This window comes from Mirounga leonina, unplaced genomic scaffold (genome assembly GCF_011800145.1).
Source record: "Mirounga leonina isolate KUSES-001 unplaced genomic scaffold, KU_Mleo_1.0 Mir_115, whole genome shotgun sequence".
Taxonomy (NCBI): domain Eukaryota; kingdom Metazoa; phylum Chordata; class Mammalia; order Carnivora; family Phocidae; genus Mirounga; species Mirounga leonina.
The window spans coordinates 46,026,518-46,042,651 of record NW_023270268.1 but is presented as its reverse complement, the minus strand read 5'-3'; the positions used below and the strand labels follow the sequence as shown (position 1 = coordinate 46,042,651).

General features: G+C 37.3%; 1 protein-coding gene and 1 pseudogene across 1 annotated transcript in view; one reads left to right on the top strand and one right to left on the bottom strand.

Annotated features, from left to right (window-relative positions):
- Positions 1 to 293: 293 nt before the first annotated feature.
- Positions 294 to 16,134, bottom strand: part of LOC118000055 (arylacetamide deacetylase-like 2) — a 29,205-nt gene continuing 13,364 nt past the window's right edge. Inside the window, 1 exon segment of the mRNA XM_034989578.1 lies at positions 294 to 896. Coding sequence (XP_034845469.1) covers positions 294 to 896 — 603 coding nt within the window.
- LOC117999045 lies at positions 10,571 to 15,492 on the top strand (annotated as a pseudogene).

The following is a 16,134-nucleotide window of genomic DNA, read 5'->3' as shown; positions in this document are numbered from 1 at the left end:
TTCTCTAATTTGCCAGTAACCATTCTTATTTCTCAACTTTAATAGGGATCGGCCCCTAACGGGACCAACATAATTATAATCAACTATAAATGAAGGGATTAAATGCATTTTACACCTGCAGGTTCTGTGAATCAGAAAAATTAACTAGCTCGAGGACATACAGTAACTGTTATAACTGATTTAAATTTAGATTCAGATAACACAAATGACATTGTTCTTTGCACTACAACTACAAAATATCACAAATTACAATCCATTGCCTGATGGCCATATATATTTTACATATACTATATTTATAAATTATTATCCAGCCAACTAATATACATATCTCTTATCCTGAAACCTAGATGTAAATACAGTGGTGATGCCATGAATGATAAAGCTCCATGGATTCCATTCTCAATATGGTCATGAGTAACTTGAACTCCAACATTTCGAAGTCTTGAAACATACATAAATCTATCATCCTTCAAAAGATCATATTGACAAGTAAGAATATAGGTTGGTGGCAAATTCTGTAACCAGGAATCTTTGACTAACAAGGGTGAAGCTCTGATATCTGTAAGTGCTGGAAATGAATAATTGTGTCTTCCAAAAATTGGTTCAGTATAAACATAACCCTTTCTAAACTTCTTGGGTAAGAGAGTACTCCAGTTAGCAAACTTAAACAGATGTCTTGATCCCAGAGGCATATGTTTATTTCTTCTCATTGCCTGGAGAAATGTTTCATTCTTATTGAAATATAAACTGATGAGTTTTATGGCTAAGTCCCTTGTTAGAACTATACCATTCTCATTTTCTTGGTGAGATGACACATAGGAATCAATTAGCTGTAAGCTAGGGTAAAGTAAAGCTTGTATCTTGACTTTATGTTAAAATTCAAGATCATTCTGCACCTGAAAAAACATAAGATGTCTTATAAGCAAAGACTTCCAAAACACCAGGAAGAGGAGATTGAATTCTAATAATTTAAGCAATCGTGTGATAAACAAATCTACAAAATTGATGCGATATTATAATTATTTTCACAATATTTATAATGTCTTCCAGTGGCAGGAAAAAAGGTCAAGCTCATTTCAACAGTAAAGTTTTAAAAATATTGTTTGTGTGTGTGAGAAAGGGAGAAAGAGAGATACACATTCCCAGTCATAAAATAAGTCATGGGGATGTAATGACAGCATGGTGACTATACTTCAATAATACTATATTGTATATTTGCATGTTGCTAAGATAGTGAATCTTAAAAGTTCGCATCACAAGAAAAACAATTTGTAGTCATATGTGGTGGTAGATGTCAACTAGATTTATTGTGCTGTCAGTTTGCAATATATACATATATCAAATTATCATACTGTACATCTGAAACTAACATAATGGTATATGTCAATTATATATCTATAATTTTTTTAAAAAATAGACATATGGCAGGAGGTGAGGCACAATTGGGCTGTACCCAAGAGCAATCTGAGAGACTGGGAGCAACAGACACAGTGAGCTCCTCAATCTGAGGCAGTGACAGGAGGAACAGCAACCTGGCTTCATAACCACTAGTCGCACAGACCCTGCTAGATTTGCTTTAGCAAGTTGATGGTTTATAATCAATTGGCTTGGTGCATAAAATGAGTTCAGTACAGTGGGCAAAGGGGAAAAAGAGAGAGACGGGGAGAGGGAGATACATACATATAATGATGCTTTTGTCAAAAATCACCAATGCAAATAACCTGAATAGTATATTCCCGAGGGAAATTGACAGTATATATAAATTTGTAAAAATTCTTGGCTGAAAACAACCACAATGAATGGAAGAAATACATGCAGTTATTAAAATAATATTTATCTTAAAGTTTAAAAATTAAAATAAAATATTAATATTAATATTAAAATATTTTAAAGTTTAAAATAATATTATTTGGGTGTTAAGCAAGTTCCCAACATCATACTATAAATTTTAAGAAAACATTTAAATGTAAAAGTACACAAAATGATGTACTGTATGTTGGCTAATTGAACATAATAAAAATGAATAAATAAATAAATAAATAAAATGTAAAAGTAGAGAGACAAAAAGAAAAAGAAAAAAAAGCCAATTGATAGGTAACTTACTTTCCGAAAGAATGGTGATATTTGGAAAACAAAGGGATGAAATTATTTAAAAGAAAAAAAAGCCAATTGATAGGTAACTTACTTTCCGAAAGAATGGTGATATTTGGAAAACAAAGGGATGAAATTATTTAAAAAAAAAATTTGTTGATATTTACAGTTTGACGTGCAAGGAGAAAAATGTGAAATATTTGATAAGGAGCCCTTTTTTCTTTCCAGAGGTGAAGGGTGTCCTGAGGTTCACCTATGACCCTGTGGACTTTGGGAGAGAACCTCAAAATAATCTCCAAGGAGCAAGTGTCTTAGCTAGAGCATTGCATCTGAGACAATGACATCTAGACAAATGAAAAAACCTGCTACTGCCCCAAGTGAAAAGCTCAGGCCTGGAGGATGTACCTATAAGTCAATCTTTCACCACAGTGGCTGGATGAACCCAAAGGATGAAATAAACTGAAATCCAAGAGGTACCTCAGAAAGGGAAATAGTATCCCACCACCTCCATGATGCTCTCTGAAGGTGCTGGAGGCTTCACAAGGTTAGAATGAAAATGAGCCAAAACAATATTCCCTGACAGAAACTCCCAAATCTTTTCCAAGTGCCCTCAGGTAGATGATTTATTGAACAAAAGTTCACCATCAACATCCCACTGCCAAAATCCTAAACCTAGACAAAGAAACAAGCTGCACCACAAACACAGGGATAGGGCAAAAGGAACCCACCAACATCCTGATCTGGCCCGAACAGCCCTTTCTGGAATGTCAGATGAAATAAATTATTTTCCCACAAATGTGTCACTACTTACCACCTCTAGGTCCCTATTACAACATTTGTTGCTTGGTCATTCAATGCATCTTCCTATTTCTCGGTCATCCTTTGAAGCTCATTTCAAAGTCAACCCCCTTCGCAATATTGGAAGAGAACCTGCTGGTCAGATCCTCCAAGTCTGGCAGTTTTGCCCTAGTTTTAACAACTATGTTATCAGTCCAGTACGAATCTTCTCAGATGTTTTCTACACATTCTATATATATTTATAAATATGTATGTGTGATTATGCATGTGAGTACCTTTACTTCAGATAATGAAGTGTTCAGTTGAGCATTAAAAAAAGTAGAGAAATGAATAAATCAATATTGCTGCTCAGTTTATAATGCTCTTAAGAGGACACTATCGTTAAACCAGAAATCACAGGATGTAAGAAGCAGTAAGAGACATATAACAAATAGGTCCCAACAGTAACACTGAATTATTGAATTATCTATAGCTTTGTTCTTTCCTTCTAGACCCACATAGACTCAAAGACAGCTAGCTAATCAGAGCACAAAGGTCCAAATACGCATTAATATTGATCCATAAACATTACTACTGGAAGCCCTGAGTGGACCATCCTATAATATAAATGTGACTATCACATGAATGGATATGTATTTCTCATTTCATGGGCAACTCATATGTACCTGACTGCCAAAAATGTATAAGACATTTATTTATCTCAGGACATTGTTACTCTGAAAAGAACAAGAATGAAAATACAAAGTCAAAAAAAAATTTGAGATAACACACCTTGCTTGTTATAATATCCTTGAGGTTTAAACACTGGTAACTGTTCTTGAGTTGTCATTTAAATTTTTCTTATTTTTCAGTATAATAAAGACCTTTGGGTAACCCAGTAAAAGGCTATGGAATATGCTCAACAAAGTACATCCTTATTCTTAATCCTTTTCAATAATTAACATTATTTCAATGAGAACACAATGGATATGAGGCATTTGAACTTCCCTTTTATAATTAAGTAACATTAATCCTAAATTCATGAAATCTAAAAATAGAATTCTCTCATATAAACTATTCCCTCTGCTCCTCTTTTATTAAACCATGTAATTTGAATCTCTCACTGGTTTTTCAAGTCATGCCACTATATTATTGTTATCATGAGAGTAGTTTATCCACACCATGGTAAAGATTGGTCTCCTAAATCTACATATTTGAGAATGAATCTGGAACCAGTCCATAAAAGGCTTCTGTGTCATGCTAAAAAGCTTGGAGTGACATGAGGGTCAGAACTATTTTCACTCCTACATTAATTCCTTTGTTTACAACCAACCCGCATGAGTTGGGAATGGTGGCTGAGGCTGAGAGCAAAGTCAGAGAAAAGATGCTTCATGACTTTATGTCCTGCACAGAGAGGCCTGTATGAGTCTACTGACTCCACTGCTTTGAAGCCCATTCAAAGTCATTGTCCGTCATGGATACCTGTGCCTGACATAAAGCCTGCTCCAGACAGTCCGAAGCATTACTGGATCCTCTCCCATTCCCCAGATGTCCCAAGACCATCTGTTGGGGCCTGGTGCTTTCCTAGAGAGAGGTAGGTTTTGCCTGCCAAGGGCCTATATACTACAGTTCCTGCCTTGAGTCCCTCATTATCCACTGCCCCTCTCAAACCAGTCACTGGTTCGAAGGGTCCCTACCATCTAGCCCCCTGGTTTGGATGTGTGTTATCTAAGTTCTGCACATCCACAGCAACTTATCCATTGACTGCCATCCACAGAAGTATAGATGTATACAAAAATTAACTTATATGTAGAATTCCTACATCACTCGTGCTAAGTCTTATTCATCACACTTAGCAGATCTACTATTTTCAACCCAGGAATCCCAGCTTCATAGCAACTAGAATTGTAACTCCCACTGATTGTCCTTTTCGTTGACCACCCCACTCCACACCACACCCAACTTCACCAATATACAGATAGCCAGTGCGTATTTGGGTGAACTCTGAACCATCATGAGGGAATTCCAATATAAGAGGCCTTTTGGCCTCATCCTAGGGTGCATGTTCCAACTACACTGGAAGCTGGAGAACCCCCACGTGGAGGCTTCTATAGTCTGAACGTTTATGTTGCTCCAAATTCATATGTTGAAAATCTAATGACCAAGATGATGGTATTAGTCAGTGGAGTGTTTGGGAGGTGATTAGGTCACCAGAGTGTAACATTCCTGAATGGGATGAATACCCTTATGAAAGAGGGCCCAGAGAGCTAGCTTTCTCCTTCCACCACATGAGGATATAATGAGAAGCTTGCATCCTGGAAGAGGACCCCCACCAGACCACACTGACACCCTGATGTCAGACTTCCAGCCTCCAGAACAGTGAGAAATAAATTTCTGTTGTTTATAAGCCACCCAGTACCTGCTATTATGTGATAGCAGCCCAAATGGACAAAGAAAGGGCCCTTCAAAAAGCCCAAGATGATCAACTTGCTCTCCTCCTTAAGGATTTATCCTATTCTTTCCTGCTCCTTATTCCTTCCTTGAAAATCGCACTTCCCATTTTATGTCCTAAAAGTAGGACAGTGAAACAGAGTATATGACTCAACAGTGCTGGATTCATGAGATATCATGTCCAGGTACAAACCTAGTAACTGGGGAAGAAGGGCCTGAAATCAGTATTGCTCAGTGGTTAAGCTTTTCATATCCAAGTTTGAATCCTGGATTTATATTAACTCTATGACCTTGGACAAGACACTTAACTTTGTAAGGCCTCCATTTCCTGATCTCTAAAATTGATATAAATTAGTAGATACAGCATATCAGTTTTGTGCGGGTGAGATAAAGCATTTATAGTATGGTTCTGGGCATTTGGTAAGCACTCAGTAAATGATAGCTATCCTTCTTATTGTCATGGAGACAAATGTAATAGAAATCCAACAGGTTATCCTTGAAATGCTTCAGAAAATGTTTCTTGGGGGTGCCTAAGTTGCTCAGTCGGTTAAGTGTCTGCCTTCAGCTCAGGTCATGATCCCGGAGTCCTGGGATTGAGCCCCAAGCCTGGGTCCCTGCTCAGCAGGGATTCTGCTTCTCCTTCTCCCTCTGCCCTTACCCCGCTTATGCACGCTTTCTCTCTCTCAAATAAATAGATAAAATCTTTTTTAAAAAAGAAAGAAAGAAAGAAAGAAAATGTTTTTTGATCTTCCACTGAGCAAACCATAGGAAATATTGGCTCGGCTCCATTTTTGTTTGAGGATGAACCAGTGGTGTCTTATCTGGACAAAAGTTGTAATAACTCTTGTGCAAACCCATGGCTCAGACCACAGAAGTCTTCGAAAAAACATACCCTCTCCCCAACCCTATTTAAGTAGTACTATACAATAGAGGAGCATTGTCATAAGCTTCTTCTTTTCACTGTTTCAGTCACTTGCTTAATCTGACCTCTTACCTAATTCTCTTCTATTTTCATTTCTCTTATTTTTTTTGAGTAGACATTTTTTGACCAGCCCCACCTCCACTTTTAAACACAAGCATAGCTCCCAAAGTTCATTTTATATCAGAATCTATCTACTTTTTAAGAAATCATGATTGCTAATACTCTATGAGCATTTGCTACAAGCAAGACATTCTGGGTAGTGTTTTACATTGAATTTCTTCTTGTATACATCATAAAACATTCAAACCCACTTCCCATCAACCATTCTTGACTTTTTATTCATTATCCCCCAAATCCAATAGTTCCCCAGACCTGTCAATTTCACCTCTTTTTATTTCACCAATCTAGCCACTATTCTCCATTCCCGTTGTCACTATCCTAATCCACAATACTGTCTTTGGTCATCAGTGTATTGCAATTCTTTCCCATGTTCTCCTTCCCACTCTCTCCCACCTTCTACACTACTCTCCATTTTGCAACAGTATTTTTTTTAAGTTTTTACTTAAATTCCAGTTAGTTAACACACAGTGTAATGTTAGTTTCAGGTGTACAATATAGTGATTCAACACTTCCCTACAACACCTGGTGCTCAACACAGCAAGGGCACTCCTTAATCGCCACCACAGATTTAACCCATTCTCTCCACCACCACCTCTACCCTGGTAACCATCAGTTAGCACTTTATAGTTAAGAGTCTTTTTCTTGGTTTGCCTTTTTTTTTTCCTTATGATGGTTTTGTTTTGTTTCTTCAATTCCACATATGAGTGAAATCATATGTATAATGGAATACTCAGCCATAAAAAAAAAATGAAATCTTGCAATTTGCAATGATGTGGATGGACCTAGAGAGTATTACGCTAAGTGAAATAAGTCAAACAACAGTATTTTTTAAAATACAAATGTGATTAAAATTTTTCTATGACTTCACAATGCCCCTGGAGTCAAGTTAAAAAAAAAATTCAAAAGGCCCTTGTATGATTTGCCCCTGCTAAATTGCCTAACATCACTGTCCACCATACTTTCCTCTGATGTAATATCTATGAACTTCTTTCTTTTGGGGGGGGTAAGATTCAAAGAAACAAAGAGTGCATAAATAGGGAGGGGACAAAAATGAATCCACTCATGCTCGTCTCAGGCAAATAGCAAAATCAACTTGATTCCAAAGACGAATAATCAGTTACTGCTCATTTCAGCCATGTGCAGAACCAGTGTCTTTATTTAATCTCTAAATTTTTCCCACAAAAACATGTTGAAGATAATCTGTAAGACTGTGCTCTGTTACACAATGGGACAGATTACAGGAAGCTGCTAAGCAGGTAAAACAGGCTGAAGAGAAGCAAAAGTCAAATCTTGGAGTATTCTGAAGGGTAGAGGAAGAAGGCAGGAAGAGGACAGGTATGATGTCAGGGTTTGGATACATAATGATTTAAAAAAAATTGTTGTTTCCAGATTCCAAAATACTTAAGAGTCTAGTTGGGAAAATGCACATGCAACAAATAATAGAATAATCACTATACCGTAACTGTGTAAAACTGCTTCGGGTAATATAGAGGAGGTTTGTCTGTGGGAGTTTCTAGAGCTTATAGAATATCCAGGTGGGGAAAACTGGATATATGTGTTTTGAGCTCATGACCGTGGCCTTAGTGGAAGACATAACTTTAAGAGCCTTCAGCAGATCAATCAGAGCTGAAGCCACAAGGCCAGGCAGAGAGTAGCATAAAAGGCAGAAGACCAAAGGTTGAGCCCCAAGGGATACCAGATGTAAAAGAGTGTACAGACCAGGGCGCCTGGGTGGCTCAGTTGGTTAAGCGACTGCCTTCGGCTCAGGTCATGATCCTGGAGTCCCGGGATCGAGTCCCGCATCAGGCTCCCTGCTCGGCAGGGAGTCTGCTTCGTCCTCTGACCCTATCCCTTCTCATGTGTTCTCTCTCTCTCATTCTCTCTCTCTCAAATAAATAAATAAAATCTTTAAAAAAAAAAAAAAGAGTGTATAGACCAAAAGTTTGTCTCACATAACACTGGTTGGAAGAGAAGTAAGATGAAGACAGAGAGAGTGCTATTACAGACCTCATGGGAATAAGGGAGTATTCTAAGGCAAAACCCGGAAAGAGTTTTAAGTGATAAAAGGAAGTTATATAAAAAGAACAACAATAACAAAAATGCCCTTAAATAGAGAAATAATGAGATCCCTGACAAATTTAGCCACAGCAAGTTGAAGAAATGGCCAGGGGGAGAACACAAAGGTGATGAACTGAGGAAAGTATACATTACGAGTATGTAGAAGAGGAGCATAATTTGCTTTTAATTCAACGGGGTACAAAAAGAAAGCCTTGTGATAGAACAGAAGGTTGGATAAAGGATTAAGAAAGGCTCATCAACTTTGTGTTTCTTTTTGTTTTGATTTGGAGATGAGAAGGCCCAGATATGGTTATATACTGAAGTAAAAGAGCAAATAAGGTTTGAGATTTTGAAAATACTGGAAAGGAAGAGAATACTTCTAGATAAAGATTCCTGAGGTGGCAGGAGGTGGGAGGGAAGTAATCCAGCAGAGGTGGTGGGATGCTTTTGAGCCTGAGAAATACAGGCTTCTAGTTATAGAATGAATAAGTCACAGGAACAAAAGGCACAGCACAGGGAATATAGTCAATGATATTGCAATAGTGTTTTATGGTGACAGATGGCAGCTACACTGGTGGTGAACATAGCACAATGTATAGAGAAGTTGAATTATTATGTTGTACACCTGCAACTAATGTAACATTGTGTGTCAACTATGCTCAAATTTTAAAAAAAAATTAAAAAATAATTATAGAGGAAACTAAATAAAGATTTCAATGATGACCATCCAAACTGGAAGAAAGAAAAAGGAAGAGAAATGATCAACACATAAAAATTAGCTTCACTAGTAATAAAAAATGGAAATTAAAATACCGTTTTTAACCATAAAAAAACAGGGGAGAAGACATGTAAACATATATAGCGGAATTTTGTTTGATGTTTGGTTGGTGGTTTTGTCAGTTGGTTTTGGAGATAATACAGGATTTAAAAGAAGAACATATCTGGTGGCCATTTGCCCATTATCTCTTTAATAAAATGTGTTTCAATTCACAGACAATAGACTTATAACTAAGCTTGTGAATCAAAACTAATTTCAAGTTGGAGATCTCTTAGAGGAGAGAAGAAAACCAGGGAAAGAGAAACAGAGACAGAGAGATAAGTAGAAATTCTTCACATAACATAAATATCTGGCTAACATAAATATATCTTACCCTTAAACTTCCCTATTAAAGATAATAATAATAAAATAAATAGATAAATAAAAAGTCTGGCTACTTAAGGACAATAATACCTCACTAAAAGCATCCTCAACATAATCATGGACCAACTGGAATCTAAAATTCTATAGCATTGGGGGTGCCTGTGTGGCTCAGTCATTAAGCGTCTGCCTTCGGCTCAGGTCATGATCCCAGGGTCCTGGGATCGAGCCCCACATCGGGCTCCTTGCTCAGGGGGGGGCCTGCTTCTCCCTCTACCACTCCCCCTGCTTGTGTTCCTTCTCTCACTGTGTCTCTCTCTGTCAAATAAATAAAATCTTTAAAAAATAAAATAAAATTCTATAGCACTGAAACAGATATAGATCCTTCATCTTTTGAGTTCACATCAAAAGATAAGCATGTAAGTCAGTGTCAAATTAATTACATAATTTCAAACTATTTTTCCCACTGATGAGGAAAACAATTAACCCAAATCCAAAAAAACCCCCACAAAATTATGATAGTTGAATATCTGATGTTAGGCTGAGGCAAAACAACTTTCTTACCAACCAAATTGACCTCCATCTGTAACTCCAGAGTAAGGCAACTTTGTTGTTACAGTGTCTCAGGTAAATAGCTTTCAAATGTTGAAAGGTAATAATGTCAAAGACAGATGAATTTCAGACTTAACTTGCACTATTAATAAAGGCCTTTTAGTTCTACAGACCTGAAAAAGTTAGCCAATCTTTTATTTAATCTAGCAAACTTACTGAGACCTTTATTTCCCTGAGATAAAGATGTATATCCCAAAACAAGTTGCCTTTCCTAGACATATCTTCCACTTGACCAACACAGGGAAAGAAAGAGCTATTGTTAATGGACCGGTAATAGAGGAACAGAGGAATTTCTCTAACTCTTAAGCGAGGGATACTCAGTTTGAGATCTAACAAATGACAAAGACTCTCCTGAGACTACATAATGGCTTTTGCAATTCATCTTGATTCTGCTAGCATAGATGGATAGAGGCTCTCAGAGCAATGGTGATGCAAAATTCAAGTTAACAGAGGACAGGTATATCTGTTTCAATGGATTTCGGGTAGTCTGTGTGACACTGAGATGTTGGGATTACATAGATAGAAATAAACATGGCAGAAACTAGTATACCTACTACTAAAAATATCCCAGGTCCAAGGGTGCTGATTGTCAAGTTTTCTTTGAAGCATCATCATTAATTACAGTCTCTGATTAATATTTGCTATTAAGACTATTTTGTAAAGAAAAATTTAAAAATATTTTTAAAGAAGTGTCAAACATACAAGACTATATATGGCCATAGGAATATGATGTAGAGATGCCATAGAAATACTGTTATAAATTGGATCACAAGGTCACATGACACCTTATGACAAATGAGACAAATTAGTAGGAAAGGTATATTTAGAAATGCCAAAACTATAAACTTTAATAAATATAGATATCTAATATTACATATTCCTTTTTTTAAAGATTTATTTATTTAAGAGAGTATGAGCAGGAGGGGCAGAGGGGGAGGGAGAGAGAATCTCAAGCAGAGTCCACACTGAATGCAGAGCCGGACATAGGGCCCAGTCTCAGGACTCAAAGATCATGACCTGAACTGAAACCAAGAGTCAGACACTTAACCAACTATGCCACCCTGGTGCCTGTATGGCTCCCTTTTCAAATTACCTATATGGAAACACATAGTTTTTAAAAATTGAGAAGAATGGAATTTAATAATTACTTCAAAATATCAAATCAATCCATATTATTTTCTAAAATTAAGAAGACATTTATGACCTAAATAAATAAAAATAATGCATAAATTACTTTAAAATAAAATTGGATGAGCTGACCATGAAATTGCATTTAGATGCTGAGATTAAATTTTTAACAATATTTGTTCCTTTAAATTAAAAATTAAGGGACTATGCCCAGAAAAGATTCCTTGACTATAGTGATTATCCAGATCATTGTGATTGGTCAGCAACATTAGTGATTTTAGGACACATTATATGATGTTGCCAGAAAGTCTCAGAATTATAGGGGAAATATATTCATTTTCTTTTCAATAATTAGAATATAATTGAAAAATAAACAAAGTCCACAAAAGAAAATTACAGGGATGCCTGGGTGGCTCAGTCGGTTAAGAGGCTGCCTTCGGCTCAGGTCATGATCCCAGGGTCCTGGGATCAAGTCCCACATCGGGCTCCTTGCTCAGTGGGGAGTCTGCTTCTCCCTCTCCCTCTGCCTGCTTCTCCCCCAGCTCGTGCTCTCTCTCTCTCTCTCTCTGACAAATAAAATATTTAAAAAAAGAAAATTACAGAAGAATTTATTTGACTTCTTAATCTATGAGAACATCTTTTTATTTTGTGAATTCTGTATGATTTTTTTTTTTTGTATCCACACAGGAAAAACAAATCTAATATATCCTCTTGAAGTCTTCTCAGAGTATAGAACACTATTGATCTCTCAGTGATATATTCTTTTGAAACTGAGTTTTTCAGGCCATAAATCTATAACATACTATTAAACACAGGGTCATGAGACTTTGGGGGAAAAAATGGGTTTATAATACTTACAAAGTAAAAGTTGATTTTGATGACCCAGACAAAAAATAAACCTAGTATGGGGAATAAAACTTTTTGATTAAAGTATAACTTATGGAGAAAGTTTAGCAGACTGTGAATAAGTAACTTAAAATATAGTCATAAAAATAAACAAGGGTAAAGGAAGTCACCTTTTTTATGTTATTTAAGCATATTGAGTTCTGATATAGTATTTTCAGTTGTAACAATTTCTTTGATCAGGTATATCAGAAAGTTAAACAGATACTATGTTCTTGTATAATTAACTAATTCAAGGAAAAGGATGATTGTCAAATTTTAATTCACTTCAAGACAACAACTTACACTGCCCCACAAATTTTACTGAGAATTGCATCTGTTTTTGGTGACTATGTTAATATTTAGGATTGCCCTGCTGGAAAGCAGTAAGATAGGTCTTCACATTTTGATGAATCTCTATGACTACATCTGTCATCATTTCAAAAGCTTTCCTCATTTACAAAGCCTGGGAAATATTACAATATGCAAGCAGAAATTACGGGTGTAGCAAGGTGCTTCTTGATTGTTATTGGGTAATTACTGGACAATTTTCAGAATTTCTATATCCATAAAACCAGTTTTAGATAAAATTCAAGATTAGATTGCTATATGACTTGGCATAGCAATGAATGTAGTAATGTAAAAGAGGGGATAGTCTCCAATTTTCATTCCCCACCATACTTCCCACCCCATCCCAGCAAGATCTTTCAAATAAGTTGGTATATTATTTCAAATACACAGCAAATTACTTCAGGTTGTAGGAGGCCTCAGGAATCAACAAGTCTAATGGTTTGCAAATTTTCTTTTTGGTAATGAAATTCTCTTTTATTTTTTTCCACTAAGAAAATTTATATAGAACTCTAAACATGAAGAGGATTAAAGTGGACCATCTTGGGTTGAATGGAAGCCCAGGGTGCAGATCAAAGGTGAAGCTTTGTTAACTGTTGCCATTCTGGCTCTACAATAGGGCTTTGTATGTGTATTCGTATTACAGATTAGTATATATGCATATGTATATGTACACATTCATACGTATGTATCTATATATATATTTGCATGTGTGTGTATATATATATAAAATATAAATACATATGTGTATATACTTTTCCTTTAAGTGCTCTAACTTGAGTATTTTATTTTCATACTTAAAAGGAAATTTTTTTTTTTAAATGAAGGAGATTCTGGGTTTGCAAACACATGGAAATTTGGGAAGAATGGCACACCTGGAGAGGGCATTGGAGCTCTGAGCCCTTTTCCCACACCTTGCCCTACGCATGTCTCCCATCTGGCTGTGTCTGAGTTATATCCTTTTTTAATAACATGATAATCTAGGACCTTCTCCCTCAAGGGTTGGGCATTGTAATGAGATGGCCTCTTGTGCTGCAGCTTGTTATTCCAAAGCAGAATATGCTAGATTTCTACACTACAAAGGAAAAAACAGTTACAGATTTTGATGGCATGTAGCATGAAATTGAAGCAGAAACAGATTGAATGAATCTGTTCATTCTATTACACACCCAGGTGACCAGAATGAATACAGGCATTTCCTCCATACTCATTAATTTATGAATCTACTCCCCACATGTGTTAAATCTGTTATAAACCCACCTAGAGTTACTAAAGTGCTCACAGGAGATCAGCTGCCAGATATTGAGTATCAAATCAGAGAAATAATTGTGCAGGTCATCATGCAGAAGAATGGATTTTTGGCTGTTGCCCTAGCCAATACCAATCTTAAAAACTCAGATCACTGAAGCTAGCTAAAGATGTTGATCCTCAAGGTCTGAGGACCCCTGGAGTCATCACCAAACTAGATCTTATGGATGAAGAAACAGATGTCAGGGATGTCCTAGAGAACAAGATGCTGCCTCTTCGCAGGGGTTTCGTGAGGATGATAAACAGAAGCTAGAAGAACATAAATATAAAGAAGGACATTAAGGCTGCTACACTGACAGAAAAGAAATTGCTTCTCTCACACCCAGCTTACAAACGTATTGATGATCTGGTGGGGACCCCATTCCTGCAGAAGTCCCTTAATCAGCAACTTACCAACCACATTTGAGCTACTCTGCCAAACCTCAGGAACAAACTATAAGTTTGTTGCTCTTCACAGAACATGAAGTAGAAGCCTACAATAACATTAAGCCAGAAGACCCTACCAGGAAGACGAACGCATTGTTACAGGTAGATCAACAATTTGCTGTGGATTTTGAGAAGAGAATCAAGGGGTCAGGGGACCAAGTAGATACCCTGGAACTCTCAAAGGGTGCTAACATCAATTGTATTTTCTATGAAGGCTTTCCTTCTCAGATAGTAAAGATGGAGTTCAATGAGAAAGAATTGTGAAGAGAAATAACCTATGCAATCAAAAACATACACTGTATCACAACAGGGTTACTTATTCCAGACATTGCAATCCAAGCAATAGTCAAAAAATGAATTGCAAAGCTGAGAGGGCCTTCTTTGAAGAGTGTGGATTTGGTAACATAAAAATTAATCAACACTATCAAGAAGTGTACCCCCCAAACTGGCAAACTTTCCCAGACCCTGAAAAGAAATGGAAAGGATTGTTGCTAACCATGTTTGACAGCAAGAAGGCAAGACAAAGTATCAGGCTATTGATTGACATCCAAGTCTCCTACATCAACACCAAGCAGGAAGATTTCATTAACTTTGCAAATGCTTAGCAGAGGAGAAGTCAAGTTCATGAGAAAAACACAACTAGAAATTAGGTGATTTGCAAGGAGCAGGTAGCCATCAACATCACTGGCATCATGCAAGGAGGCTCTAAAGGATACTGGTTTGTCCTGGCCACTGAAAGTTTGTCCTCGTACAAAGATGACAAGGAAAAAGAAAAGAAGTATATACTTCCCTTGGACAACCTGGAAATTTCAGAAGTGGACAAGAGCTTTATGTCCAGCAAACACATCTTTGCATTCTTTAATAAAGAACAGAAAAATGTTTACAAACGTTTTCTTGAGCTGGCGTGTGATTCACAGGAGGATGTAGGCAGCTGGAAGACCGCTCTAATAAGAACTGAAGTTTCTCCTGATGAACCTTTAACTGCAAATAATGAGAATAACCAAGCAGAAGAGCTTTCCACAAACCCAGAAGTGGAGAGTCAAGTGAAGACGATTCATAACCGAGTAAGCTCTTACATGTCTACCATCCATACATGTGTTGACATCAAATTCCAAAAATGATAATGCACCTTATAACCAATAAGGTTAAAGATTTTGTGACTTCAGAGCTCTTAGCATAGTTATATTCTTTAGAGGACCAAAACACTCTGATGGAGGAATCACCAAGATGAAATGTTTCCAATGTACCAAACTCTTACAGAAGCCTTTGTGAATACCGATGACATCAACACTGTCACCACCTTCACCCCAACACCGCTTCCTGTGGACGACTCCTGAAACAGCAGTCCTGTAGCTCACCCCCCCCCCCCGAGACTCACAACCCAAAGGAGGCAGACGTTGAGTGCTCCTCCCCTGTGGCCCCCATGGCCCACAAGCAGCCAAAGGTCTGCTCCTGTCATCCTGCTCCTAGACCCCGGCCCCACTGGGGAGCTCCCCCAGTTCCATTCCAGCTGGCCCCTCACCTCTTTTTCCCAACAGCAGCAATGCACTGGAGCACCTCTACAAGTTCCCTCTCAGCCCACAAGGGCCCCTGCCAGTGTCCTGAATCATTCCCATGGATTTTGAGTGAGGACAAACCCACAATTCTTATGAGTGTCTCTTTGCATACCTAACATCACGCTGTGGTGCCACGAATGAAGAATCTGCCAAGCCTTGAAGACTTGGGCTCAGGAAACACAGATGACTAATTGACTTGTGTGATTTCTCCACAATCACATACTGGAAACAACCTGACTTACTCCCTCTTCAACAGCCCTCTAACAGTTTGATTTTTAGAAACTGAGTGTCATTTGAACAAATGAGGAATTTGTGTT